At 38.8% G+C, this 26,434-nt stretch overlaps 1 protein-coding gene and 1 long non-coding RNA gene across 2 annotated transcripts in view; one reads left to right on the plus strand and one right to left on the minus strand.

The window, feature by feature from the left end:
* The window catches only part of LOC119539390, a 103,752-nt gene extending 96,155 nt beyond the window's left edge, over positions 1-7,597 (plus strand). The window contains exon 5 of the long non-coding RNA XR_005217864.1: positions 7,464-7,597. This is a non-coding gene — a long non-coding RNA (uncharacterized LOC119539390). The remainder of the gene's footprint in view (positions 1-7,463) is intronic.
* Positions 1-26,434, minus strand: part of CAP2 (cyclase associated actin cytoskeleton regulatory protein 2) — a 167,652-nt gene that overhangs the window by 15,494 nt on the left and 125,724 nt on the right. The window contains exons 7-11 of the mRNA XM_037842921.1: positions 24,317-24,422; positions 5,955-6,144; positions 4,804-4,979; positions 3,895-4,018; positions 3,724-3,806 (exon numbers count right to left, since the gene is read on the minus strand). Coding sequence (XP_037698849.1) covers positions 3,724-3,806; positions 3,895-4,018; positions 4,804-4,979; positions 5,955-6,144; positions 24,317-24,422 — 679 coding nt within the window. The remainder of the gene's footprint in view (positions 1-3,723; positions 3,807-3,894; positions 4,019-4,803; positions 4,980-5,954; positions 6,145-24,316; positions 24,423-26,434) is intronic.

A 26,434-nucleotide genomic window follows, 5' to 3' on the forward strand; every position in this document is an offset into this window, starting at 1 on the left:
AGCTAGATAAAGATACCCCAAGAGAAGAAAACTACAGATCAGTATCTTTTATGAAAACAGAAATAAGCCAAGCAAAAAAAGACAATACTGTATCATTTCACTGATGTGAAATAACTAGAATAAGAATTTAGAGTACCAATTACCAGGGGACAAAGTTGGGGTAGGGAATGTGAACTTACAGCTTAAAATGTACAGGGTTCCTATTTGGAACGATGGAAATGTTTTGGTAATGAATGGTGGCGATGGTATCACAATATTATAAATGTTTTACAATTAACATTTCTCCTTTTAACCAGATGTATATTTCAGTGCTGTTATGTTGTATATATGGTAACAAAATAACATTTAAGAAAAAATCCATGGAACTACACTACACAAACCCTGAACTCTAAGTTAAACAATGGACTATAGTTAATGGTAAAATTATTAAAATATGCTTTCATCTTTTGTAACAAATGTCCAACACCAATGCAAGGTGTTAATAATATGGGAATCTTATATTTTATGCTGATTGTTTTATAAACCCATGACTTGAGTCCCCTTGGAGAAAAATGTGGAACTATTAAACTTCCCCACCTGAGAAATTCATGATATTCTCTAAAGCATTAGGGACTCCCAATTTAATAAGCCAAGGCCTCAATCTTGAGGCTGGCCCTTATGAAACTTATCTCTGAAGTGGCAAAGCTAGGCCTACTTATAACTATGCTTAAGAGTCACCCTCAGAGAACTTCTTTTGTTGCTCAAATGTGGTTTCTCTATCTAAGCCAGCTCTGCAAATAACTTGCTACCCTTCACCCTACGTGGCACATGCCTCCCAGGGACAAGCTTGGCCCCAGCATCATGGGACTGAGAATGCCTCCTTGAGTAAAAGGGGGAAAAGAAATGGAGCAAAATAAAGTTTCAGTAGCTAAGAGACTTTAGAGTCAAGAGGTCATTCTGGAGGTTACTCTTATGCAAGCTTTAGCAAGATACTGCAAATTGCCACATTATGCCAAGGCCCAACCAATAGTATTCCTGAAAACTCTAAAGAATACCATGGTCTTGATCACGTTTTATCTAGTAAATGTTTTATCTAGAGGTTTATTCTTTTCAGAAACTTAAGGCCTCCAGATTTTTCCTACAACAGATAAGCCCTGAAACCCAGAGGTACCAGTCTCTCCAAGAACATCAGCCAGTTTCATTCCTCTACACCATATGGTCAATACCCCTTTCCAGCACAAAAAAGTTAAAATGGTCATTGCTCAGATATCCCTGAAGATTGAGAGAATGATTAAATGAGAGGGAGGAAGTGTAACTGAGAAATTAGGATTTAACAAATGATTACGACTACTGAGTGATTATATAGATATTTCTTTTTAGTTTCTAGTGTATTAGAATAGCTAAAAGGAAATATCAGAAACTGCTGAGCTGTAATCCAGTAGCCCTGATTTTTTGTTAATGATTGTATAGTGATATAACAACAACAACAAAAAGCAGTTGCCCATGTTTATATGGATCTACTTCTGGATGTTTTATTCTGTTCCACTGATGTATATATCTATCTCTGACAATACTACACTGTCTTAGTTAATCCACCTTTACTGTAAGTCTTAAAATTGGGTAGAGTGCAATACTAGGGGTCAATAAGGGGTTTGGGATGTTTGGGGTTTTCTTTTTTCTTTTTATTTCTTTTTCTGGAAGTAATGCAAATGTTCTAAAATTGTTCATGGTGAGGAATGCACAGCTATGTGGTGATACTGTGAACACTGATTGCATACTTTGGATGGATTGTAGGGTGTGTGAATATATTTCAATAAAATTACATTTGAAAAAACAAACCCATGACTTCTCTAATAAAGGAAAAAAAAAGTCTTAAAAAATAAAACAAAGGTAACTTGATATAAACTCTCTAAAATTAAGGGGGGGCAGGGCTTACATTAATTATTTTCAAGATACTTTTCAACTGCAACATACATAGCTGAATATAGACTCTCACCTCTACCATGGAATATTATTTCCCTGTTATTTCTAATATTTTAAGTAAAAGTCATGAGAAGTTGGTGAAAGCCTGGCTCTTTTCCTAGGAACTTGACATTCCAAAAAGTACTTCAGAAATTGTAGATTCATTATTAGGTATCTTTCTCCTTGAGGACTTGGTTTTTTTTCTGGTGATCAGTTGACTTTCTTAAAATTTTCATGTATAGTACTTTGGGAGAAGCATACTATTAAATGGATAAATGTGTTTATCAGAAATATTAGCTTGAGATAATGGTGTTGCCAGAATGTAAGCTTCATGAGGGCAGAGGTTTTTGTCTGATTTGTTTAGTGCTCTCTTTAGGGCTGAGAATATTATCTGTCATATCAAAGATGTTCAATAAATATTTGGTGAATACATGAATGAATCAATGCTAGATGCTAAGTGGCCTTGGGTAAATAACTCACATGTTAGCTTCTAAAGTGTGACCCAAGGATGATCAAGTTTCCCCATTCACCAGGGGAAGGTAACTATACGTTACCTTTCTGTAGGGAATTATTTGGTTGCCTTCTTTTAAATGGCCTTCCACCAAGGAATGGGCTTCATGAAGAAGGGGAAGCAGAATGGTTAAGAGGAAGAGGATATTACACTGAGTCATGAGAGAATATATGGAACTGGCATTAAATATTTATGTGAAATAAACAAATGTATCCATGGATACCATGCGGCAAGAATGCTTCAAATTTAGGCTGCAAAGGACTCAAAAAATCCCCCAGCTGACCTCATGTTTCAGGGCAGGGAACTCGGCACCAAGAGATGAAGGGAATCACCCAAGTGCACATGGCAGGTGAGGCCAGAACTGGCATTAATTCCCAGGCCTCATGATGCCCCGTCCTGGGCTATTTCCATCAACCAGACACACACAAAACCAAATTCTTAAATGTCAGCTAATGAAATGAAAAACGCACAATTGAATGTACTCTAATTAAAAGTGGCTGTGCTGAAGTGCCTGGTAAAGCAAAAGAGAAAGCTCCATAAAACCAGAATACAGTTTTAACAAACATTATTAGGAAACATCAGATAACAAGGGTAATTAACAATATGAAAAGAGTGTAACCAAAGATGGAAGTTATAGTGGCCCACAGCTAAGAAAACCTTTAGTTTTTAGTGTATTTTTAAATCCCATTACACTAAATCAAAATCACAAAAAGTATCAATTTTCCTCTGTTTTACAAACTCAATTCCAATCCTACTTTTCAGTTGTTTTTCTGATTATCTCACTGACTATTTAGAAAAACCTTTCCTCCTTCTTACCCAGAACTAATTTTTCCTGGAAAAAAATTCTCTTCAGGATGGTGCTACAATGCTAGGAGTTTCTTACTAGGAGAGATTGGAATGCGTCACTCACAACTGGACTCATTCCAATCACACACTCGTCAAACTCATCAACATTTATTAGATACCTTCTACATAAAGGTACTCTGCTTGGTTTGGAGCTGTCAAGATTCATTAGACACAGCTTTTTCCCTTGAAATAGAGACAGTAATCAGCAATTGCAGTGCAAAGTGGGACGTGTTATAAGAGATTGGAAGGAGGAACTAACACTAAGAGGACAGGGCTTCACAGAAGAGCTGCTGATAGAGCTGAGTCTTGAGGGAAGGGACGGGACTTGCCCAGGTGGACATGGGGAAGCCGGGGCCTTGGAGGCAGAAGGGAAGGTCTATGCAAAGCCACGGAGGGAGCAGAGCAGGGTGGCATGGGCTGCCTACCTGAATCTGAATGTCCTTAGAATTGATCACTTCCACAATGCCCACCACATTGTCAAATACGAGGCCAAACTTCTTACAGTTATCTAGGAAAAAGAGAACACCACTAAATACACTGCAACATCTATATATAAAATAACTTACAGTACCTAGAGAGCCATAGTTCTGCCCTACCAATTGTAATGGAATTTATTTTTCCTTTCATCTGTAGAGTAGATTTGTTGCATTTGAAAATGTAAGCCACTTGTTTCAGTTCAGTGTCTGAAATCATAAGGTCATTCCTGTCCTCTTGGTACTCCTAAAATTAAAATATATACAAATATTAATATAAGAATACATAGATTGAGTCCACTGCATACTGAAATTACTATCCAGGTCAGTGCTAATTATAGGTTTTCAATATATTCTTTCTTGAAGAACCATTTTCTTACAGACTAAACCACAGGTCTTAACCTTGTCATTGTCATGATGGGAACTGATTAACTGCTGCTTGGAAAGGGGTCAGTGTCAATTCTGAAACACTCAAGGATGGGAATGGGGCAGGGATACAAGGGCTCTTTGTTGAGACGTTGGTGCTGAACTGGGATTTAATGATGCTGCAGCAAAATCTGCTCTGTCAAACAGCAGTTGTGCAAACAAGTTGGTGAAGGGTTACAACAGCAGTGTAACCTTCAGGCAGTGACAACTTTTGCAGGGACTTTGGTCCTCAATTCTTAGGGAAGCCCCAGGGGGCACCAGGTTTCATTCATATCCAAGGTGTGAAAATCTTTGACTTGCTCACAAAATTAACCCTAATAGTGATGAGTGGCAACAGAGTGCAGTTATGTCTGTGGGACAGAAGGAAACATCCTACAGCAGAGCAGAATGGAGCATAGATTTCCCAGTCCCACATGTTAAGGGTTTCTTTTGCTGCCTGGTTAAAAGACTGTGGAAGGCTTCAGAAATGTCCTGGTTTCTAGTCTAGCCAGTGGCTTTCTAACTCTGTCATTTTCACTTAGAAATCCTTAGGATCTTGGTAAATGGTTGAGCTGTTGGTCCTTTCACTGGATGGTGTTGGGAATAAAGTTAGAGGGCTTCACTCACCACTCTCCATTTCTTTCCTTCCAACTCAAACACAGGAGCATGTTTCTGTGGAGGATGGGATTTGGGAGAAGTGGAGCCTGGAGAGTGACTTTTGGTTGGAGATCGAGCTTGTCCTCCTTGAGATCTCAGGCCGGGATTTTTGTGTGTCTTCTGATCGTCTCTGACATGCCGTAGCCCTAGGAAGATACACATTTCTTTATATTTTATGCAAGAAGAAATGTCCGTGACTTCTTCGATTGACAGGATTTAAAAAGCACAAGAATTTTTGGTAATGCTACTTTCATAACAATCTAGTGCCTTCTCGAGGTTAAGATGCAGAGTCTAATACCTGTATAAAAGTAGAGTTGATTGGAACCCTGTAAGAAATTTCTGTTTGAGGGAGCCTCTTGAAGTAGCTGAAAATGCAGAAATTCTTCAAAAAACAAGCTACCTCACCAAAAAGAATCATATGGTTTACTTCTTCTCCCATGGATAAATTACAGCCTAAAAGATTAGTGCATTCCAGCATATGTGTGTGTGTGTGTGTGAGGGATAGCACAGCAAACTGGAACCAGAGGCAAATTTATAATTTTGGGTCCTTAGCAACCAGCCCAGTACATAGAATACTTACACCGTAATTCCTACTACTTATGCACAGGAAAAATATATTTTCATATACTTCTCAGCAATATGACTTTATTGTTCAGAGTACCTGTGTTCCTGATGCTGATAGATTTTAAGTGTGCATGATGTATTTTTTTTTTTTTGTTGTTAACCATGCCTCATGAGGACAAAAGTAGTTCGATGATATAATTCTTTGATGAGCCTATACATTGTTTGAGGACAAGGGTGCTACTATTTGTAATTTTTATTTCATTCAATTTTGATGCCTTGATTGTAGAAGATCGTGATAGAACATCAGGGGTTGAGGTGGTGATGCGGTACAGTGGTAGATTTAGAACCCAAACCCTCTGAGTCCCTCTTTCTGTCCCAGTCAACAGCCCACTGAGCCTGTTTGCTGGAGTTAAAAGGGACTGTATGCTTCTGCTTTCCCAGCAGCAGTTCCCTGTGGACAGGGATGGAAGGATGTGGCCACCAGTGCAGGCTCTGGAGGATCTGTGTGCCCGGAACCAGAAGGAAAGCAAGACAATTTCCAGGTCTTATTTTCTCACCTTTCGTAATTGCTTCTCCCTGGTTGAGCTGAGCAAATAAAGCTGAGCGTGAAGGAGAGGACCCCTCTTTTCTGCCTTCATTATCAAAAAGTGGAGGTGGTCCTGGAGGAGGCAGAGGAGGAGGGGGTGGAGGAAGGCCAGGCCCAGGGGAGAGGACAGACAGTGCCAGTGCAGTGGATGCTACAGGACCCTGTGGAAGAGAGAAGATGGAAAACACCGATGACCTTGCGAGAGCTGGGGTTTTGCCAGCCTCACGCAGAACCTGTTGACAACGATGGGTGGAGCTCAGGACTCACACAGGGTCCCAAGAGGGCACACGAGAGCATCATGGGTTTGCTCGGGAGGACCTGGGCTGAGAGGGGCATCCCCCATGGGAATGTGGATGACGACTTCGCTGTAAAGCCCTGTCGTGTCCAGGAGACGTGCTGCCAACTCAGATGCAAACCAAGCCACAGTCACAAGTTCATGTCCAATGCTCAGGATCTGAATGAAACTGGGCTCAGCCAATTTAGAATCAAGACAAAACTGGTCCGACTGATAAAAAGAGTAGATTTTGGGGGACACTAGCAATTGCTACCATCAATGAGACAGAAAGAGTATTGAAAATTACTCAATCATTAGATTTATTTGAAACTTTTTGAGCACCTACAAGAAGAGATACTAAGACTCTTTCTGAGGATCTCATTTTTCAAATACATGTATTTCAAACTGAACCCCAGACAAGGACCCTATAAGACGAGATACTAAGACTCTTTCTGTGGATCTCACTTTTCAAATACACATGTCTCAAACAGACCCCCAGAGAAGGATCCTAAGTGACCAGGTGTTTCTGGAACTTGAAGGTGTTCAGGGTCCAGGACCTGGGCCTCAGTTTATCCAGTGCTGATTGTCAGTGGGCCAACTAAAAATCTGATGCCTTCTGAACAAGATCTAGGCTTCTTCTTTTCTCTGCTATGTGAAGTGCAACTCTTGTTTTCCTTATGAAGTTCTAACAAATTCAAGTGGCAGTAAAAGGTGATAACAAAGAGAAGGGTTAGTTTTACTGTTTTGAAAGGACCTATAGGTTAATGTTCTCTCAGAGCTTAAAACTAGTATAGAAATACACATAAACAACAGACTCGGGATAAATACCATTTTACTTTTAAACCCAGAAGTAGAACTAAGATATGTAAGCTAATAAGGGATTATAAGATAATTCATTTTTAAAAGCAGCCAGGAAGCTTAAAAAATCGGAAGCGATGGAAATATGTTCAGGTTCACATATTTTCAATACCAAATACAAAATGTTCGGCTATTGAGAAAAAATTATGTAAGTGCTAAATATTAATGAATACAGCATATCCTTATTTTCATAAACAACTAAGTATTACCAAAGTGTCAAAATCAGGATGTTTTCTTTGCAGTAGTTTTCAGTTGGGGAAAAATCAAACATGTTATTTGCAAAAAACTTACATAACCTTTATTAAGTATAGAATTACACTGAAAATAAGACATTCTTCTCTTATTCAGAATTCACATCATGAAAACTCAGCAGGCTGTGCACTCGACTGTTCAGAAGGTGGACAGACAATGAGACGGCAAAGGTGGCAGTGATCTGGGCATGAGTCCTTTGTATGGGGTTTGTGTTATTTTTGTAACTATCCTGTAAGTTTGAAAATATCTCAAAATAATAAAAAACTTAACATTAAAAAAAAAAAAAACTCAGGTCTTGTCTCCTAAAGATACAATTTTGCAACGGTTTTTTTGTTTCTAAAAAGGATCAGCCTAATTCCATCAGGATTCTTGAGTCATGTGGAAAATGAATGCACACTTTTTGAGACCAATTTTTTTCAGTATCCTAAATGTTTTCTATTCTGCTACGGGGGTGAAATTTGAGAATTTTCTCTGAATCATAAAGAGCCTATAATATACCCTTTATGCATCAAACTATATTCCAGTCCTCAGTGCTGGACACGGAGAGCCACTGAGTGTGACTTTTACTGCTAAGCATGTAAATAACTAATATAGTAAATGAAGGAACAGAACCTGCCACATCTTTACCCCCTTTTTTATGGAAAGGGGAGACAATACTGGCTTCTAGATCTCAGCAGTTCCCTCACTCTCAGAATTCAGAGCCTCTCTCCAAGGGCCATTAAAGGACACTGAAACCAATAAACCACATATTCAACTTTTTGAAACTGTGATACTTTTGGGTGGCTGACTCAGGAATACCCAACAAAGGATTTACTGCAACAAATGTTGAAAAAGCCAAAATAGAAGAGAACTCAGGACCAGTTGAAATTCTGCCTTGGACTTATCTTTTGTATGCCCTGGCTCATTCTCATAGTGAAAGCACTAAACCATGCTCGAGTTTCCAAGGTTACTGTACAATGAGAATTCAGGGGCTTTACTGTACAGTGCACCTGAATGCAAACTGATCAGACATTCTCTAGACTGGACCTCAGGGGTGGGGTGGGCACCCCCTCACAGTGCAACTTTTCTTTGCCATTTTCTGCTCTTCTCTTTCCATCACACAGTCCATCACACGGTAGCAGAGCTTTCTGCATTCTCAAATGTGCCTGGCCACAAGTGACAGCCACACTGACTGGAACCAGAGTCAACTCTAAGCCTTCAACAGTCTCCCAAAAGAGAGGTGCGACAGGGAAGAGAAGGAAAACAAGCACTGTGGAAAGTCTAGTATGTGCCAGGCATGAATTTTTCTCACTTAATAGATAGATATATGTATTTAATTTTATTGAGATTGTTCACATACCATACAATCATTCAAAGAAGCAAAGTGTGCAGTTGCCCATGGTACCATCATACAGCCATGCATCCATCACCACAATTAAATTTTTTCTCAATTTTTAGAACATTTTCATTACTCCAGAAAACATATAAAGACAAAAGCATTTAATAGATATTTATTGCTCAGTAGATGACAAACTGTATTCCCAGGGGTTCCCAAACTTGAGTGAACAGTAGAGTCATTTGAGCATTTCTTAAAAATTCCAAAGCTCAGGCCTCACTGCAGAAACACTTTCTACACTGGATGAACTACAGTATTTTTTGAAGCTCCTCAGGTAATTCCAATGTGCAGACAAGTTTGCGAACACCCACTCTGTGCTGTGTGCTGAGATTAATCTCATTCATCACGACAAATACTGCCAGAACTATAATCTCTCATTTAGAGAAAAAAAACAGGAAATCAGAAAGGCTGATCAATATTAAACTGCCAGTAAGTGGCATGGACATAATTCAAACATGTATCTGTTTGATTCTAAAGACTTCTTCAGGAAATCCTTTATGCTGTAGCCAGTGGACTTTTTAAGCACACCTTGGAGATATCAGGGGTTCAGTTCCAGACCACTGCAATAAAGCAAATATCACAATAAAGCGAGTCACATGATTTTTTTGGTTTCCCAGCACATATCAAAGTTATGTTTACACTATATTGTAATCTATTAAATGTGCAATAGCATTATGTCTAAAATAACACTGTACATACATTAAAAATACTTTATTGCTAAAAAATGCTAACTAGCATCTGAGCCTTCAGCAAATCATCATCTTTTTGGGGGAGGAGGGTCTTGCCCAGATGTTGATGGTGCCGACTGATGGGGGTGGTGGTCGCTGAAGCTAGGGGTGGGGGGAGCCGTGGCAGTTTCTTAAAATAAGACAACAATGAAGTTTGCCTCATGGATTGACTTCCTTTCACAAAAGACTTCTCTGTAGCATGCGATACTGTTTGATAGCATTTTACCCATGGTAGAACTTCTCTCAAAACTGGAGTCGGTCCTCTCAAACCCTGCTGCTGCTTTGACAGCTAAGCTGATGTAATATTCTAAGTCCTTTGTTATCATTTCAGCAACGTTCACCGCAACTTCACCAGGAATAGGTTCCATCTCAAGAAACCACTTTCTTTGCTCATTCATAAGAAGCATTTCCCCATCTGTTCATTTTATCATGAGTTGGCAGCAATTCAGACTCTGTGGGCTCCACTTCTGATTCTAGTTCTCTTGCTGTTTTCACCACACGTACAGTTACTTCCCCCACTGAAGTCCTGAACCCCACAAAGTCATTCATGAGGGGTGCAATCAACTTCTTCCAAACTCCTGTTAATGTTCATGTTTTGACCTCCTTCCATAAATCACAAATGTTCTTGATGGCATCTAGAATAGTGAGTCCTTTCCAGAAGGTTTTCGATTGACTTTGCCAAGATTCATCAAAGGAATTACTATGTATAGAAGCTATAGCCTTACAGAGACTCTTCCTTTCACTTGAACACTCTTAGAGGCCCTTGTGGGGTTATTTATTGGCCTAATTTCAAAATTGTTGTGTCTCAGGCAATAGGGAGGTCCGAGAAGGAGACAGAGATGGGGGAATGTCCAGTCGGTGGAGCAGTCAGAACACACACGTTTATCAATTAAGTTCACCACCTTAAATGGGTGCCGTTCATGGTGCCCCAAAGCAATTACAATAGTAACATCCAAGAACACCATAATACATATAATGCTTATGAAAACATTTGAAATATTACAAGAATTACCAAAATGTGACACACAGACATGAGGTGAGCAGATGCTGTTGGTAAAATAACACCAACAGACTTGCTCAACACACAGTTGCCACAGAACTTCAACTGGTAACAAATGCAGTACCTGTGAAGCGCAGTAAAATGAAGTCTGCCTGTAGCTATTAGTCAAATTAAAGAACCAAAGGTATGAGCTACTCGGACACATACATAGTGCTGCTCTCAGTCCTCTGGCTACGTGTGACTAAGGTATCAGGAGGTGACATAATAACCTGGCTCAGTTTTTTCTCCACTATTCCTCACTCCTCCTATACCTGACTCTGGAACCAGTGTTGATCCTATGGGGATATAAGAAGTCTTGGGCCTTGACACTGGCACCTCAGCATCAGATCACTCTTCATGTTGGTTTTGCTGTGGATCTGTGCCCTGGTTCTAGAAACTGGCTTCTTGCTTATTCATCTTTTTCCTGAGTACCCACTGGTTCCAGTAATGGGGTACTGGTACCCAAGTCTTGGCTCCCTGATGCTACCCAGGTTGTTCTGGGCTGGGGTCCTGAGCTCTCTCCTGGGCACGACATTTAAGGGCACTGCCCCTCAGTGCGATTTCCTTATCAGGATAAAATCTCAGGGCAGGGGTAATGCACTCGGTTGCCAAGACAGAATGAGAAGCAGTGGATCAGGTCACGTTCCTCCTTGACAGGAAACGGCGAATGTAGGCCCCGTGGGAGAGCAGAGGTTAAGAGGAGAAAGGGGCATTAGAAGAGGGTAGATTTTGCCCACTTCATGCCTGGAATTAGGACAGTCTGGGAGATAGAGAAGGACAGCTGCAGATGGGCAAACTTATCTGGGAGGTGCTGAGAACAAGAGCCAGAAAGAGTCTCTGAACAAACACTGCCTTCCGAACGCTGAGAGGGTCCCGAGAGAGTCACAAGGCACAGCATATGAAAGAGTTCTCTGCCCTTCCCTACTCATTTACCAATCAAGTCTTGAAAAACTGCACTATTAACCTGCAGACAGCATCCATTTCTCTCACCAGAGGCTCTGTGGTCAGATCCACACATGCAGTTTACAAAGACATTTAATAAAAGACGCTATTTTCTTGCAAACTATCTGAATATTTTGGGTCCCTCAGAAAGAACTCTTTTCTCAAGAACAAATTCTTTTACAGTGTGTTTTGCCTAACAATTACTTTGATTTTATTTCTATACTGTGGAATCATGTATGTAAAAGTCCAGGGTCTACAGGATGATGGGGTTCCACTCCCATTTTAAAAATAAACCTATAACTTCTCCAATAAAATAAATATATTTAAAGAATTAATTGAGTTATGGTATCATGTGACTTCAGGAAGGTCACATGAATTGGAAAAGTAAAGTTGAGGACTGAAATTGTGGTGTCCTGACTTACGAAGGATGGGAGAAAGACCTAACATTGGTTAAACAGCAATGACCCAGGAGCAAATTATTTTACTTTTAAAAACTACTTTGTTATGCTGATGAGTCTGTTAAGTGTCTTCAGGCCCCAGTCTGTGAACTGAAAAATACATTTTATTAGTCTTTTTAACAATGGGCTTAAAACTTAAAAAAAAAACAAAAACAAAAAGCAGCACATTTATGATTTTAAATGGCTATAATAGGGTACAAAAGTTCCCTTATGTTGCCAGAACACAGCACAAAACCGAAAAATGCTTTTTGAAAGGTCTATTAGGATTAATTTTGAAAGCAGATGTTCAATTATATATATTTTTTCTTCTTTTCTAGGGGCACAAAGACTTTAAAAAGTTACTGAATTGCAAATCCCCTTCTCTAAATTAATTTCAACTATCTGGGCACAGCTGCTTCCTTTGTTCTTAAATATATGAACTGTATATAATAATGAAACCATTATATGCAGCATGTGGAAAACTTGTAATTTTTTGGTTATCCCTCATATAGTTGTATACTAATGCATATAGACATTTGTTTTCATTAAAAATTACTTCTTGAAATACTTTCTAATAATTTTATTACTTTAGAATTTAGATTTTATTCTGAAAGGGAAATTACTTCTAGCTCTTAAGTGAAATCTCCACATTGCTTTGCCGCTGGCAGTAGCATGTATAATTAAAAACCCACTTTCCACACACAAACACGATCGCCTTAGTTATCTGGTGAATTAGGGTAAAGTCTAGAGTTGGATCAAAATAATCCATAAATAATCTATGAAAATGAGTCCCATTAATTAATCCATTTTGTTGAGTTTGTAGAAAGTAGGACAAATAGGGTATTTTTAGAAAGAGGTTTTATGTCTTTACGATAAAATTAGGTAAAAAGTGAAACATACCTGCTTAAGATTAAAAAAAAAAAAATTAGCTACAAAGAAAAGTTTTCCGTCTAAGATTTTCTGTAATTCTGTCCCAGATAACGAAATTGTTTGGAAAATAACAACTTTTGCAGTTAGAATTCTAAGATTTTTCAAATTGACAAAGCAGATGATTTGGTCTAAATGGAACCTATCTATTTAACAAATTTATTGAAAATAAATTAGAAAAAGTAGGGCTCATTTGTCAGTCCACTGAGCAAATATTTACTGAGTGCCACCTTGCTGGGAACTGGGTACACAACGAGGAAAGAAGCATAGACTCTGCTTTTAAAGCTCATCTTCTAGTGGGGAAGGCAAATGCATGAATAAGTAATTGCAGACACGGAAAGATACATGCTTCACAACACACGACCAAGGGACACTGAGACACGAGCAGGGAGGGGCAGCTCCCTCTGGAGAGTGGGGTCAAAGAGCCAGAGAAAGGGCTATCGAGCCAGAGGGTGCCTTGTAGATCTATTTATATGAAAAGGAAATACTGATGGGCTTAAAGCAGGGAGAAAGGTAGGTAGATAGATGGATGATGGATGGATGGATAACATTAATATCTGACTTTAAGAATAGGCCAGAAAACCTATATATTGGTTAACTTTTTTTTTTTTTAACCAATTTTTAAAAAAGCAGAGGCCACGAAAATAAAAATACCATGTGACAGTCTCTTGGAGCAGGTGGATTATATTACTTACAACAGAGCTTTTGTTAAGATGTTTTTTCTATAAAACTAGCTCAGTGGTAGTAAAATTTTGAGCCACCTGTCTTTATATATTTGTGAAGATCACAGATGAAGCTACAAAATGAAACAGCTGATTTGCAGGGGTACTGCCTACGGAGTTTATCTGTCTCTCCCTGCCTCCTCCAGCGCTGCTTCACATACATAGTTGTGTCACATCCAGTCTCCCTGTTTCTGGGTGAGACTCTCTCTGTTGATCTCTGAAACACTATTATCCATAATCACCTGGTCTAGATTTAGTGCTCCGCAGTTAGCAGTGATTACTTATATCTGCCTGATTATGTACTTTAAAAACAGTTTAAAAATCATAGTGCCAGACTGCACTTATGTTAACATGCTACAACAATAGGAACACATAGTGTTTTACAACTGAACATTTTTATAAGATGCTATTTAATAATTTTTTCAAAAACAAAGCATCTCAAAAGGTCTTTTGCAGTAAGGCAAATAAATCGGAGGATGATAAATCTCTCATCTAACATAATAGGAAGCATTAAAAGAACTCTAGTTTCTGAACAAAAGACGAACCTTTTTTATACATAAACCAGTCTTCCTAGCAGCAAAAATTTATGAATTGGGGTTTTGTTTATATTTTAGATATCAAAACTAATTTCTATTTCATGCAAGATTTCGAGAACTTAGTGAAATTACTATAATCCAAAAGTCGTCAATTTCTGTAAGTATTTACAAATTTCATATTCATATGTATGTTATACTTTCTTTGGCTAACAGCTATAATCAAAAACAGAGGTTGCATTTAAACTAACAGATGATCATCCTGTTGAACATAAGTTTAAACCAAAATGAATTTACAACTCTATTTTATTTTTATCAACTCTTTTAATTTTGAGACTTCTTCTGCAAGGAAACCAAAGTCTCTAAGAGGCCTTTCCAAAAAAGGGAATTGCTAATAATACCTCAATGAAGTGCTGTATAATATTTTAAGCATATGTTTATTAATCATTTTTTAAAAGTCAATATAGGGAATATTTCCTATTACGTTTATGGAAACAGAATGGTACCGATGTTTTTCATCACACAATTTCAGGTTTCCATAAAAATACCAAAGGTATTTATATGCAGTCAAATAAAAAGGATGTTTCCACAATTTTGAAGGAAATATGAGGCCCATATGATTAGTCTTCTTCAGTGGCAAGCTCCAAAAATCTTATCCCAAGGATAGTAGTACTGGGGAACGGTAACTAAAAACTCATGGTTGTTAAAATTATGGTTATTAAAATCAGTTATTAAAAAGGTAATTAAAATTTCATGGTTTTGTCAATGATTTCTGATGGTCTCACTCGTCCCCCTCCTTCAACCCTTCCACGGTCTCTGTATGTTGCTCTGGACGGGGTATGAATCATGGCAGTAGATGAAAAAAAAAAAACAGAACAAGCAACAAAGTGGCTTTGGAGGAGTAATAGCCTTAAATCAGAAAACTGCCTGGGAATCACATACACAGTCTATCTTAGTATGTGCAAACCAGTAACTTAAATGTTTTCATTACTAGTTCTCCTAATTTATATATTCGGATGTGGCCCTTCGCATAATGTAAGTGGTAATTTCTGTTCTATATGCCCAAAGTAGAAATTTTTAATAAAAGCAGACCACGTCCTCAGAGCACAGTCCAGAATATATTGAACACAATCTCATTTGCTCAAACAATATGGATATTTTGCATAAACTGTCTTGATAAGTAGCCTATAATTAGTAGTTTGGCGTTGCTTTGCCAGTGATATCTGGACCAAATATGGGGATTTCCAGATTGTCTTTTTTTCTTGTCTGAAAGCACTGGCAGCTTGAAAATATAATTTCTCAGCAAAAGACAAAAACAAACAAAAAAAAACAAAAAGGAAGATGAAATTAAATTTTCTATGGGAAATCTTTCCAGGGTTAAAGACAGCAGACATTACCCATCAAAGAGACAAACTGCAGGGCACCAAAAGTTACATAAAGACGAGAGTGACATTTGGCTTGAATTATCTGGGCAACTATTTCATTTGGTCAGAATCACATAGGTCTGAACTACCACTGAATTAAAGTTTTCGTTTTTCTTTCATATCTTAGAGTCATAAATAAAGTACTGCAGTTTCTTAAATGGCAGAGGTGGAGGGTAAGACCAAAAAAAAAAGACAGCTATTATAAAGATTATTTATATAATTGGCTCTACATTATATTTTATGAAGGGTTTCTTTCTCCTTTAGAAGGTAATCTGCATCTTTCCACCCTTCCTCCTTAAGAAAACCTTTCTGCTTCGTCTAATATGAGCTCGTATTTCCTGCGTTTATACCAACTGAGAATTGGGGACATGCGGGTGGAAAGGAAAACCCGTGAGGAGGCCTCTGTGAAAATAAGCCATTGCCTATAATAAAATGCATTGTCCATTTCCATTACCATTGTTTGTTGGAGGGAATAAAGGAAAATTATCTATACGATAATTAAACTATCAAGACTATCTGTAGCTAATGGAATAAAGCTTTGGAAATTTCATTTGGGGGAAATGTGATTACAAATTAGCCATGCTCGATTTAGCAAATATGTATGCATGCCGTCTGCTGTTAAGGCTGTCCCAGTCACTGCTGCAAATCCAAGGCTGAATGGGAAAGAAACCCTGCTTTCAGTGAGCTCACAGCCTAGGAGGAGAGAGAAGACATTTAGTGTTCCCAGGTGCTGCAGCCACTTGGCTCTCCATCTTTGGGTCTTTGCTTAAGATGTGCCTTTTTCTGGAAGGTTCGTCCTCAGTTTACTATCTGGAAGAGTCTGACACATCCTTCAAGGCTCAAGTCCAATGTCGCCTCATTTTTAAGTTTTCTGGAGCTCCCCTCCAAGGAAATTCTGTGTTTCTCTATTATAAAGACTCTTCGGAAATTCTCCTTCTGATACCTCGCAGCCCACAGTTTTTGTCTGGGAATTCAGGCTTGGTCACTGCCCGAGATCTGAAGGGCCATTCTTTATTCATCTTAGTGTCAGGCCTGTGGCCCAGTGCCTGAAACCCGGTAGGTGCTTAATAAACATGTACCGCAGTGACTTAATAACTACTTTATAAGGTACAAAGTGCTAAGAGAAAACGCTCATAAATACAGATTTCATAAAGTTCCACAGAGGTTCTGAGAAGGGAGAGGATAATTTCTAGCTGGGGGTGGGGGTTAGCAGTAAGCAGAGGCGATTCAGAGAGGCTTCTTTGAGAGAAGAATATTTTCAATGGACCTTGAAGGATGCCTAGGAATTATCACAAAGAAGCAAGAGTAAAGGCATTCCAGGAGCAGGGACATGCTGTCATTATAGTAAATAAATGAAAAAGAATTGCTAATAATCACAGAATTCCTAAATCATCAACTACAGCATATCACTTTCTGCTTAAAAACCTGTGTGGCGAGGGATAAACCCTGCTCACCAAATCCAAAGCACAGGAGGCTTTCACCGTCTGGTCCCAACCAGCCTTTCCGGCCTCCCCTCTGGAATGTTTCAGCTCTAACCAACTTCCAGCTTTTCTCTCAATGTACTACACTCATGTCCTTGCTCAAGTGAATTCTCTGCCAACAAGTGCCCTCTCTTTTACTGTCTGCCCAGGGCATCCTGTGCATCCTTTAAGACCCAACTCAAGTGTCAGCTCCCTTATGACTCTTCCTGCCCATCTAGCAGGTAATTAGCTAGCAAGGCTCATTTTCCAGTATAGCCTTGTTTTGTTATTTGTGTATCATAATAAACATTTGGCTCTTTGATGGCAGAAACTGTAGCATAAACATAATGACAGGTGTGGGCTTTGTACACAGTAGGTGGCCAATAAATGTTTAATAAATAAATGAATGACTAAATAAACGCATGAGTAAAAAATTAACAATCTCCTGATAATAGCTTCTTTGGTCCAACTTACATATACTACAGCAGTGCTTTTCAAATTTGAATGTGCATACAAATCACCTGTTAAAATGTAGGTTCTGACTGAGAGGTCTGAGGCAGGATCTGGGAGTCTGGATATCTAACAAGTTCTGGGGCTGCTGCTGGCCAAGGACAATCCTGTACTACAGGACCGGGTGATCCTCTCATCCCTTCCTGCACTAGGCACTCACTGTGCTTTGCGCTCATCTCTAGCATCTGCTCACCGTATGGTATCATTGTTGCACTCTTGTATGTTCTTCAGCTGGAATGTGAGTTTCAACTGACGAGAACTTTGTCAACTGGGTCATATACCCATCTTGATATTTTCAGCTCATTGTCCAGAACTTGGTACAGAGTTGGTGCTTAATCCATGTGTGTTTAATGGCAAAGTCTCCTTCTGGCCAAACTCACAGTCATTTCTAATTTATATTCTTTGCATTTGGTAGTCTTGGTTAGTTGATGACACTTCTCACCCCCTCTTAGCAGTATGGATCTCCTCCACTGGCCACCAAAACCTCCAAAAGGGAGCCCGAAACCCAACAGTTATTAAGTAGATTGAATGCAGCTATGGTCAAGCATACAGGAGAGAAAAATCCCTTCAAGAAGTACCCTGGGGATCTGTATTTTCTGTAGCACACTAAATAATATAACTTGTGCAGTCAGTTTATTCAAACACCATAATTACATGGAACTATGAATTGGAAGTGAGATTTGGTAGGCCTGTATAGGTTAGTGGGAAATCCCTATACATGCCAAAGTAATTTCTGTAGACAATAAAAATATATATGCAGGGTCCCCCTGAGGAACTGGGGAAAATTCAGAAATGTTGGACTTCCCCACCTTGGTTATTACTGATATTCCCACAAATTTTGAGGACTAACAATTCAGTAAGTCCAACCCTCAATCTTGAGGCTTGCCCTTATGAAGCTTGCTGTGGCAGGGGAGAGGCTAAATCTACTTATAATTGTGCCCAATAGTCTCCCCCAGAGAACCTCTTTGTTGCTCAGATGTGGCCTCTCTCTCTCTAAGCCCATGCAGCAGGTGAACTCACTGCCCTCCTCCCTATGTGGGACATGATTCCCAGGGATGAGCCTGGACCCAGTATCGTGGGACTGAGAAAATCTTCTTGACCAAAGGTGGAAGAGAAATGGAGCAAAATGAAGTTTCAGTGGCTGAGAGATTTCAAATGGAGTTGAGAGGTCACTCTGGAGGGTATTCTTATACGCTACATAGAAATACCTCTGGTTTCCAGTGTACAAGAATACCGAGAAGGAAATGCCTGAAACTGTCAAACTGCAACCCAGTAGCCTTGATTCTTGAAGACGACTCCAAAACTATGTAGCCTACATGATGTGACTGTGTGATTGCGAAAACCCTGTGGCTCATACTCCCTTTATCCAGTGTGTGGACAGACGAGTAGAAAAATGGGACAAAAACTAAATGAAGAATGGGGTGAGGTGGCGGGATGGAATGTTTTGGGTGTTCTTTTTTACTTTTATTTTTATTTCTTTTGGAATAAGGAAAATGTTCAAAGATTGATTCTGGTGATGCTTGCACAACTATATGATGGTACTGTGAATAACTGATAGTACAACTGTGGATGACTGTAGGGTATGTGAACATATCTCGACAAAACTGTATTTTTTTTTAAAAAGGTACCCTGGGGATGAGGGAGCTTTGTGATCCAGATGGAAGATTCAACCATCTGAGGTTTTACTTACTCACTTTGATCAATAAACCTAAGGAATGGGTTTCATACAAGTTGTGAATGAAAATTCAGATATGAAAGGCTGAGAACAGTTTTCTCTTGTAAATATCAAAAGGAAGCCACAGGGGTTAGAAGACTTGAACATGTAAAAGACATACATATTTAATGACATGCTACAGAGTCTACATTATTTATAATAAGTTGGGATACCCTGTGGCTGAGCTTTAATTTGATCAAAAGCAAACAGTTAAACCTTTGCTTTGCTAATGGACATTTGGCCTTTACATTGAGAAAGGAAATGGAGTGGTCATAATGTGCCTGCCTTTGGGGAAAATAAAACCCCACATTGTCTACAATTTTAAACACTCCCCAGCTATTTGCATTTTCCTGGGGGTGCAGGGGGGGGCAGGATGATGATGGTTGGTGCACAGGACAGAGTTTTAAAATCCAAATTACCAGCATTAAGAACTGCATAAAGCAGACTTGACACACCTTCATCCAAGTGTGGTTGTATTCTATTCTACAATTACATACTAGTTGTTCCCAAAACTAAAGTAATCCAGAAAAGACAGCAACTTGTCAACAAGTCTAACACCGAAAAGTTTAGAAAATAATCATATTTTATCCTATTCATGGAATTCTCTCCATGACCTTTCTCTAGCCAGATCCACACAGAACGGAATAATAGTTTTAATGTCAACCTGGACAGTTTACAGACAAAATTAATTATTGTGGTCATTATAAGGTAAAACCAGGCCTCAGTCTTTCAGCTTTCATTGTTTGATTTGGTTAGAACTGCCAACAAATATTACAAATCTGACCAAGTGCAGGGAATGATAAATATTGTCTCTATTGGGTTTGGGCCAAAATTTCCATTTAAAATATCCAAACAAAGTGTACTTGCACTTTGCATGGAGCAAACTCTAAATTAATATGAAAAAAGGCCCCAAAGATTAGACAACATAAAAACTCTCAAGTAGTTTCTGGCATAGAAACTACTAGGCTGAAGTTGCTTTCATGGCTCAAAAGAGTCTGCAGAAGTGAGAAGATTCCACTTAGAACAGGAACTGAAAAACGATGAGGAATTCAGGACAGATCACCCACACAGCTGCTTCTTCCCCACAACCCCCAGCACAACTGTGAGCAACACACGCACATACACCCTCTCCAGTCACTGTCCTGAAAAATCACCCACCTCAAAGTGTTACATTTCGCCGTGAAGGGGGCAACACTTGCCTGGCACAGCTGCGGCCTCAGTGTGAAGGTCAGAAAGGTCAAGGGCTGGGAACAGGCAAATTCAGTTCCAACAGTTAACCCAGAGGGAACAATTCTTTCTTAGAGTGATGTACCCTTAGACACTCAAAGTCTCAAGCAGCATGCTGTTGGTTACCAAACGCCCCTTAAAATGCCAATCTCAAAGTTCAATTTGAAAATCTAAGAAAACAACAATTATTCACAATTCTTGAGATGTTAAGTAGCCAAAAGCGCCTCGTGGAGCATGTAAGAGTAGTAAGTTACTGAGTGCATTAAGTTGGAAGGAGTATTTTAAAACTTCTGAATATTGTATCGCTGAATACCAACACCACAATCTTTCTACATCGTCTGCTTAATCCTTAAACTTTATCATTTTGTAAATACACAGTTTTTACATAGTTGTAATCAGTAGGAAAATAAATGAAACGATTTTATCTCCCTTGTCCTCCATCAAGGCCATTTATTTGATCAGATAATTCTAATAGTCCTTTCCTTCTTCTTTGCAAGGATGTTGTGATTCTGGCTATACTAATTTATCATTCATTTTGCCAGTGTATTGGCAGACCCTAGTAAGTGAGGAGAAATTGATTTGATTTTTTGCTATATTAAGCTTTGGAAACTTTAAAATAGTGTTTTCCAATTTAAAATAGAAATCTAATTTTAAAATTAAAAGTAAAATTAATTAAATTCAGTCTTACTGAGAGATATTCATATACCATACATTCATCCATGGTATACAAGCAACTGTTCACAGTACCATCATATAGTTGTGCATTCATTACCCCTATCTATTTCTGAACATTTTCCTTAGACCAGAAAGAATAAGAATAAAAAATAAAAGTAAAAAGGAACACCCAAATCACCCCCCCATCCCACCCTATTTTTCATTTAGGTTTTGTCCCCATTTTTCTACTCATCCATCCATACACTGGATAAAGGGAGTGTGATCCACAAGGTTTTCACAATCACACTGTCACCCCTTGTAAGCCACATTGTTATACAATCATATTCAAGAGTCAAGGCTACTGGGTTGGAGTTTGATAGTTTCAGGTATTTACTTCTTAAAATATAATTTTTATAGCATACTTTTTAATAGCTTTTCCCCAGAAAAAAACTTAGAAGAGGACAAAAATATCAGGAAAATATGTTTTTATGCTTCTGTCTTAAAGCTTGTTTAAAGATTTTGTCCACATGATATCGTTTCCGAACCAACATTTTCTTATAAATATTTTGCACTTTTAATATCTGGCCAAAACTTTATCATACCACTCTTCCTTTAAAGAACTGAAGTACATGATCTAGCTTGATAAAGATTATCACTTTGAACAGAATTTTCCCATGGCATAATGTGTGTTCAATAAATAATAGCTGTCATTATTATTATGGCTACCCAAGATGCCCAACTGAGTGTTCCATGGATCATTTATATTTTGTATATAAATGATTAAAACCCTTCAAATGTTTATGAACTCTCTTCTCAAAAATCATAATGGCGTGGGAAGAAGAAATCAATGAACTTCGTTGTGTTTTGCACTGGGCATTTCAGTACTTCAGAAGAAAGAGGCAAAGTAGAAAAAAAATAAATATCTGTACATTAACAACTGTACAGTGTTGAGGAACAAATGTAGAAATCTCACACTCGCCTGAAAAACCAGAAGCTCTGCTTTAGTATTAAGCCTACTACCCTGACATCAACGTTGAGAACGGAAGGATCAAATGCTGGAGCACGGAGAGCAGGAGAGAAAGAATTCTACCCCTGAATGGAATTCCCAAATACGCTGCTTCATTTTCCCAGTGAAAATGAAGACCCTCTTCCGTGACCACGTGCAGGCCACATTTCATTTCTAACTGGAGGGATTTTCCGTGGCAATCCTTTCTATGGCAAGTGCAGCAATGAAAAAGGGCAAGGAAGATTCTAGGAGTTTCCTAACTCACAATTTAGTTCAAAGCATTTATTGAGGACTTAGGGCCAGACACCATGCTAGGGACTGGAGACACAGATGAGTTTACAGTTAAGTGGGAGCCCCAAAAGTCACACAGAGAATGATAATTGCACAAGACTCCAGTATACTCAGGACACAAAGGGGGCACAGAGGAGAGCTCTCCAACCCAGGTGGGGAGCCCCGTTAGAGCTACATGGAAGCTTCTCAAAGACTGATGTCTGAGCTGAGACTTGGAGAATATTAGTCGGTCAGTTTAAGAAAAGATTTCTGGTTTTATAGCATGATACGTATTCAAAATGTTGCAATAAAAGTTATATAATATGAAACTGCCAAGTTTGGGAAAAAAAAGGAAAAAAAGATTTCATTTTGTTCAACCCAATAGTGACACAGCACGATAAGTGTTCAAGGTACCACAAGTCATTTGGTGGATGTGGGAAAATACAAGGGGCTGGTGAAGACAGCATGGGCCAGATTAACATTTCTCCTGGGAATTAAAGTAGGGACGGACACCGGGTGTGACTTTATCCTAGTACTAGGATACTACTCAAAGAACTAGGATTGCACAGGTATTCACAATATAAATATTACCCAATAAACTTTAAAACACTAGAAGAGAAATTAAGAAAAATTTAAAAGATGATCTACTCACAATTCTACTTCCTTAAAATTACAACTTTCAAACCCTCCTGTTTCCCTTCCATCTTCATCACATAATTTCTTAACATGCAGTTAAGTACTTACAGAACTTAGTACTCATAAACTTTTGTGCTCTATTTTATCACTTAAACTAGTAAATAATTTTCCATGTAATCACCAACAGATGTTATTTTTAGTGGTAGTAGAGCTTTTTTTTTTTTTTTTTTTTGGCATTCTCACCGTAGACAGCTTAACCATTTTCTTTCAGTATGTACACAAGTTTCTAGATTTTCCTATTATAAGTGACATTTTTGTAATTGTCATTTTGACATGACATATAAATGACATTCCATAATTGTATTTCTATGAGTATATATTTTTATCTCATGCATTCTTTTTTTTCCCTCCACTTTATTTATTTATTTTTTTTTACAAAACAAATCGTACTTTCGATTGTTTACAGTACCATTACATAGTTGCACATTCATCACCTAAATCAATCCCTGACACCTTCATTAGCACACACACAAAAATAACAAGAATAATAATTAGAGTGAAAAAGAGCAATTGAAGTAAAAAAGAACACTGGGTACCTTTGTCTGTTTGTTTTCTTCCCCTATTTTTCTACTCATCCATCCATAAACTAGACAAAGTGGAGTGTGGTCCTTATGGCTTTCCCAATCCCATTGACACCCCTCATAAGCTACATTTTTATACAACTGTCTTCGAGATTCATGGGTTCTGGGTTGTAGTTTGATAGTTTCAGGTATCCACCACCAGCTACCCCAATTCTTTAGAACCTAAAAAGGGTTGTCTAAAGTGTGCGTAAGAGTGCCTACCAGAGTGACCTCTCGGCTCCTTTTGGAATCTCTCTGCCACTGAAGCTTATTTCATTTCCTTTCACATCCCCCTTTTGGTCAAGAAGATGTTCTCCGTCCCACGATGCCGGGTCTACATTCCTCCCCGGGAGTCATATTCCACGTTGCCAGGGAGTTTCACTCCCCTGGGTGTCTGATCCCACGTAGGGGGGAGGGCAGTGATTTCACCTTTCAAGTTGGCTTAGCCAGAGAGAGAGGGCCACATCTGAGCAACAAAGAGGCATTCAGGAGGAGACTCTTAGGCATAAATATAGGGAGGCCTAGCCTCTCCTTTGCAGCAACCGTCTTCCCAAGGGTAAAACTTATGGTAGAGGGCTCAACCCATCAAACCACCAGTCCCCTATGTCTGTGGTCATCTCATGCATTCTTTGAGGCAAATGGTAGGGTATGAAATTACGAGGCCAAGGGGTATGAATAATTGAATGGTCACTTGTTTCACAGATGGCAGTGGGCCTGATACTCACTGTTTTGCTCCAAGTAAGTCCTGTGGTGTGGTGCTCCTTGATGTATGCTTGAAGCTCAGTCCAAATGTTCAAATAGGACTTCACCCAATCCACATGGTGTAAGTCACTTTGTTATGAAAGGAAGTGGAAGAGAGAGGAGTTAGGATCTAAAATAAAATCTGCGAAGATTGAGGGCACAGGTTTTCCAGTAACTACGGCTCCAGATGACCCTGGAGCACTTGCCCTTCCAGCCCACTCACTGTAAACTGAGTCAGAAGAGAGCCCCTAGAGGAAGGCAGCAGCCCTGGAAGGGGGAAGGAGGCCGAGCTCCGTGACCTCCAAGGGTGTGAGTGGACCCGACAGAGCTGAGCACTCGACAGTGTGTCCCTTGGGTCATCCTCTGTGATCCCCGAGGAGAGGGAATCCTCTCTTTCTGTACTGCCTCTGATGCAGAATGAAAAACAATATTCTCAGGAATGAGCATGGTATGACAAGAAAAAAAAATCATTTGGCTCATTTCTGATTTATTAATTCAGTTGAAAGTGTGACCTTATCAGAGGATTTTAGTCAATTATGACTAGTAAGGAAGTTGATATCGTAAGAAAAGTGATTTCTTAATAATGGAAAATACTCTGTAATTCTAAAAGACATTCACTTAAATTATCTTAATTGGATATTCATAGTGACCAAGCAAGCCATGCAGGGCATGGCAAGTACTTTTCACCCCTATTTTATGAACCAAGAACTAGTAAAATGCTTACCTTTTATAACAGGATAAACATCAGGATTGAAAGAACTGTTAGAAATATTAAACCGATAGATACACGACAATTGTTGCATCTCCTTTTGATAAGCTGCACCCACACATTTTTCTACTTTGAATGAAATAATAGTAAATGAGGAAATGACAAAACTTCAGTTTACAAAAATTTAATTCTGTTCCTGGATCATTAGTCTGAAGGTAATCACTGAAGGAAGTCTCTATTATTAAAGCTCTTGTCAGTAATGATTTGTCTTGAGACATGTTTTGCTTTGGTTTCCCTGAAAAGCTCCAAATACCACCAGGGTGTTTAGAATCCCATCGTATAATGAAGTCATGTCATTTAGGAAGAGTGAAATGGGGAACTGAGGCCATAATTATCTATCCTCTCCCCCCCCACCATAAAAAAAATGTGAGTGGACTTTTTGTTATACAATTTTAGATTTACTGACTCTCTTAGTCAAATATACAAAAAATCCCTATCACTTTCTCTCACTTTCACAGTGAACATTCCAAACGCTAAGTGTAGCTCCATAGGTCTCCTGTGTCAGTGTCCTTTTACTACAAGCTTTTCTGGGGGTCTTGGTACAGTGCCTTGCACACAGGAAGCAGAATACGCACTAGTTATTATCAGAGCACTAAATTACTTCAATATAAATGTACACACATATTTACATGTGTGGTCATTTAAAATGAGAAATGCCTACAACTCAACAATAAAAAGATAACCCAATTTAAAAATGGGCAAAAGACTGGAATAGACATTTCTCCAAGAAGGAAATACAGATAGCCAAAGAGCACATGAAAAGATGCTCAGCATTACTAACTATTAGGGAAATACATATCAAAACCACAATGAGATATCACTTTATACCTACTAGAATGGCCACTATTGAAAAAACAGAAAGCTACAAGTGTTGGAGAGGATGTGGGGAAATAAGAACACTCATTCACTGCTGGTGGAATATAAAATGGTACAGCCGCTGTGGAAGACAGTTTGGCGGTTCCTCAGAAAGCTAAGTATAGAACTGCCATATAACCTGGCAATCCTACTACCAGGTATGTACTCAGAAGAAATGAAAGCAGGGACTCGAACAAACATTTGCACACCAATGTTCATAATGTCATTATTCACAATAGCCAAAAGATGGACACAATCCAATGTCCATCAACCTAGGAATGGATAAACAAAATGTGGTCTATACATACAATGGAATATCATTCAGCTGTACGTAGGAATGAAGTCCTGATGCATGCGACAACATGGATGAAATTTGAGGACATTATGCTGAGTGAAATAAGCCAGATACAAAAGGACAACTACTGTATGATCTCACTAATATGAGCCAAGTATAAAAAGCAAACTCATAGAGTTAGAA

Source organism: Choloepus didactylus, chromosome 7, assembly GCF_015220235.1.
Source record: "Choloepus didactylus isolate mChoDid1 chromosome 7, mChoDid1.pri, whole genome shotgun sequence".
NCBI lineage: Eukaryota > Metazoa > Chordata > Mammalia > Pilosa > Megalonychidae > Choloepus > Choloepus didactylus.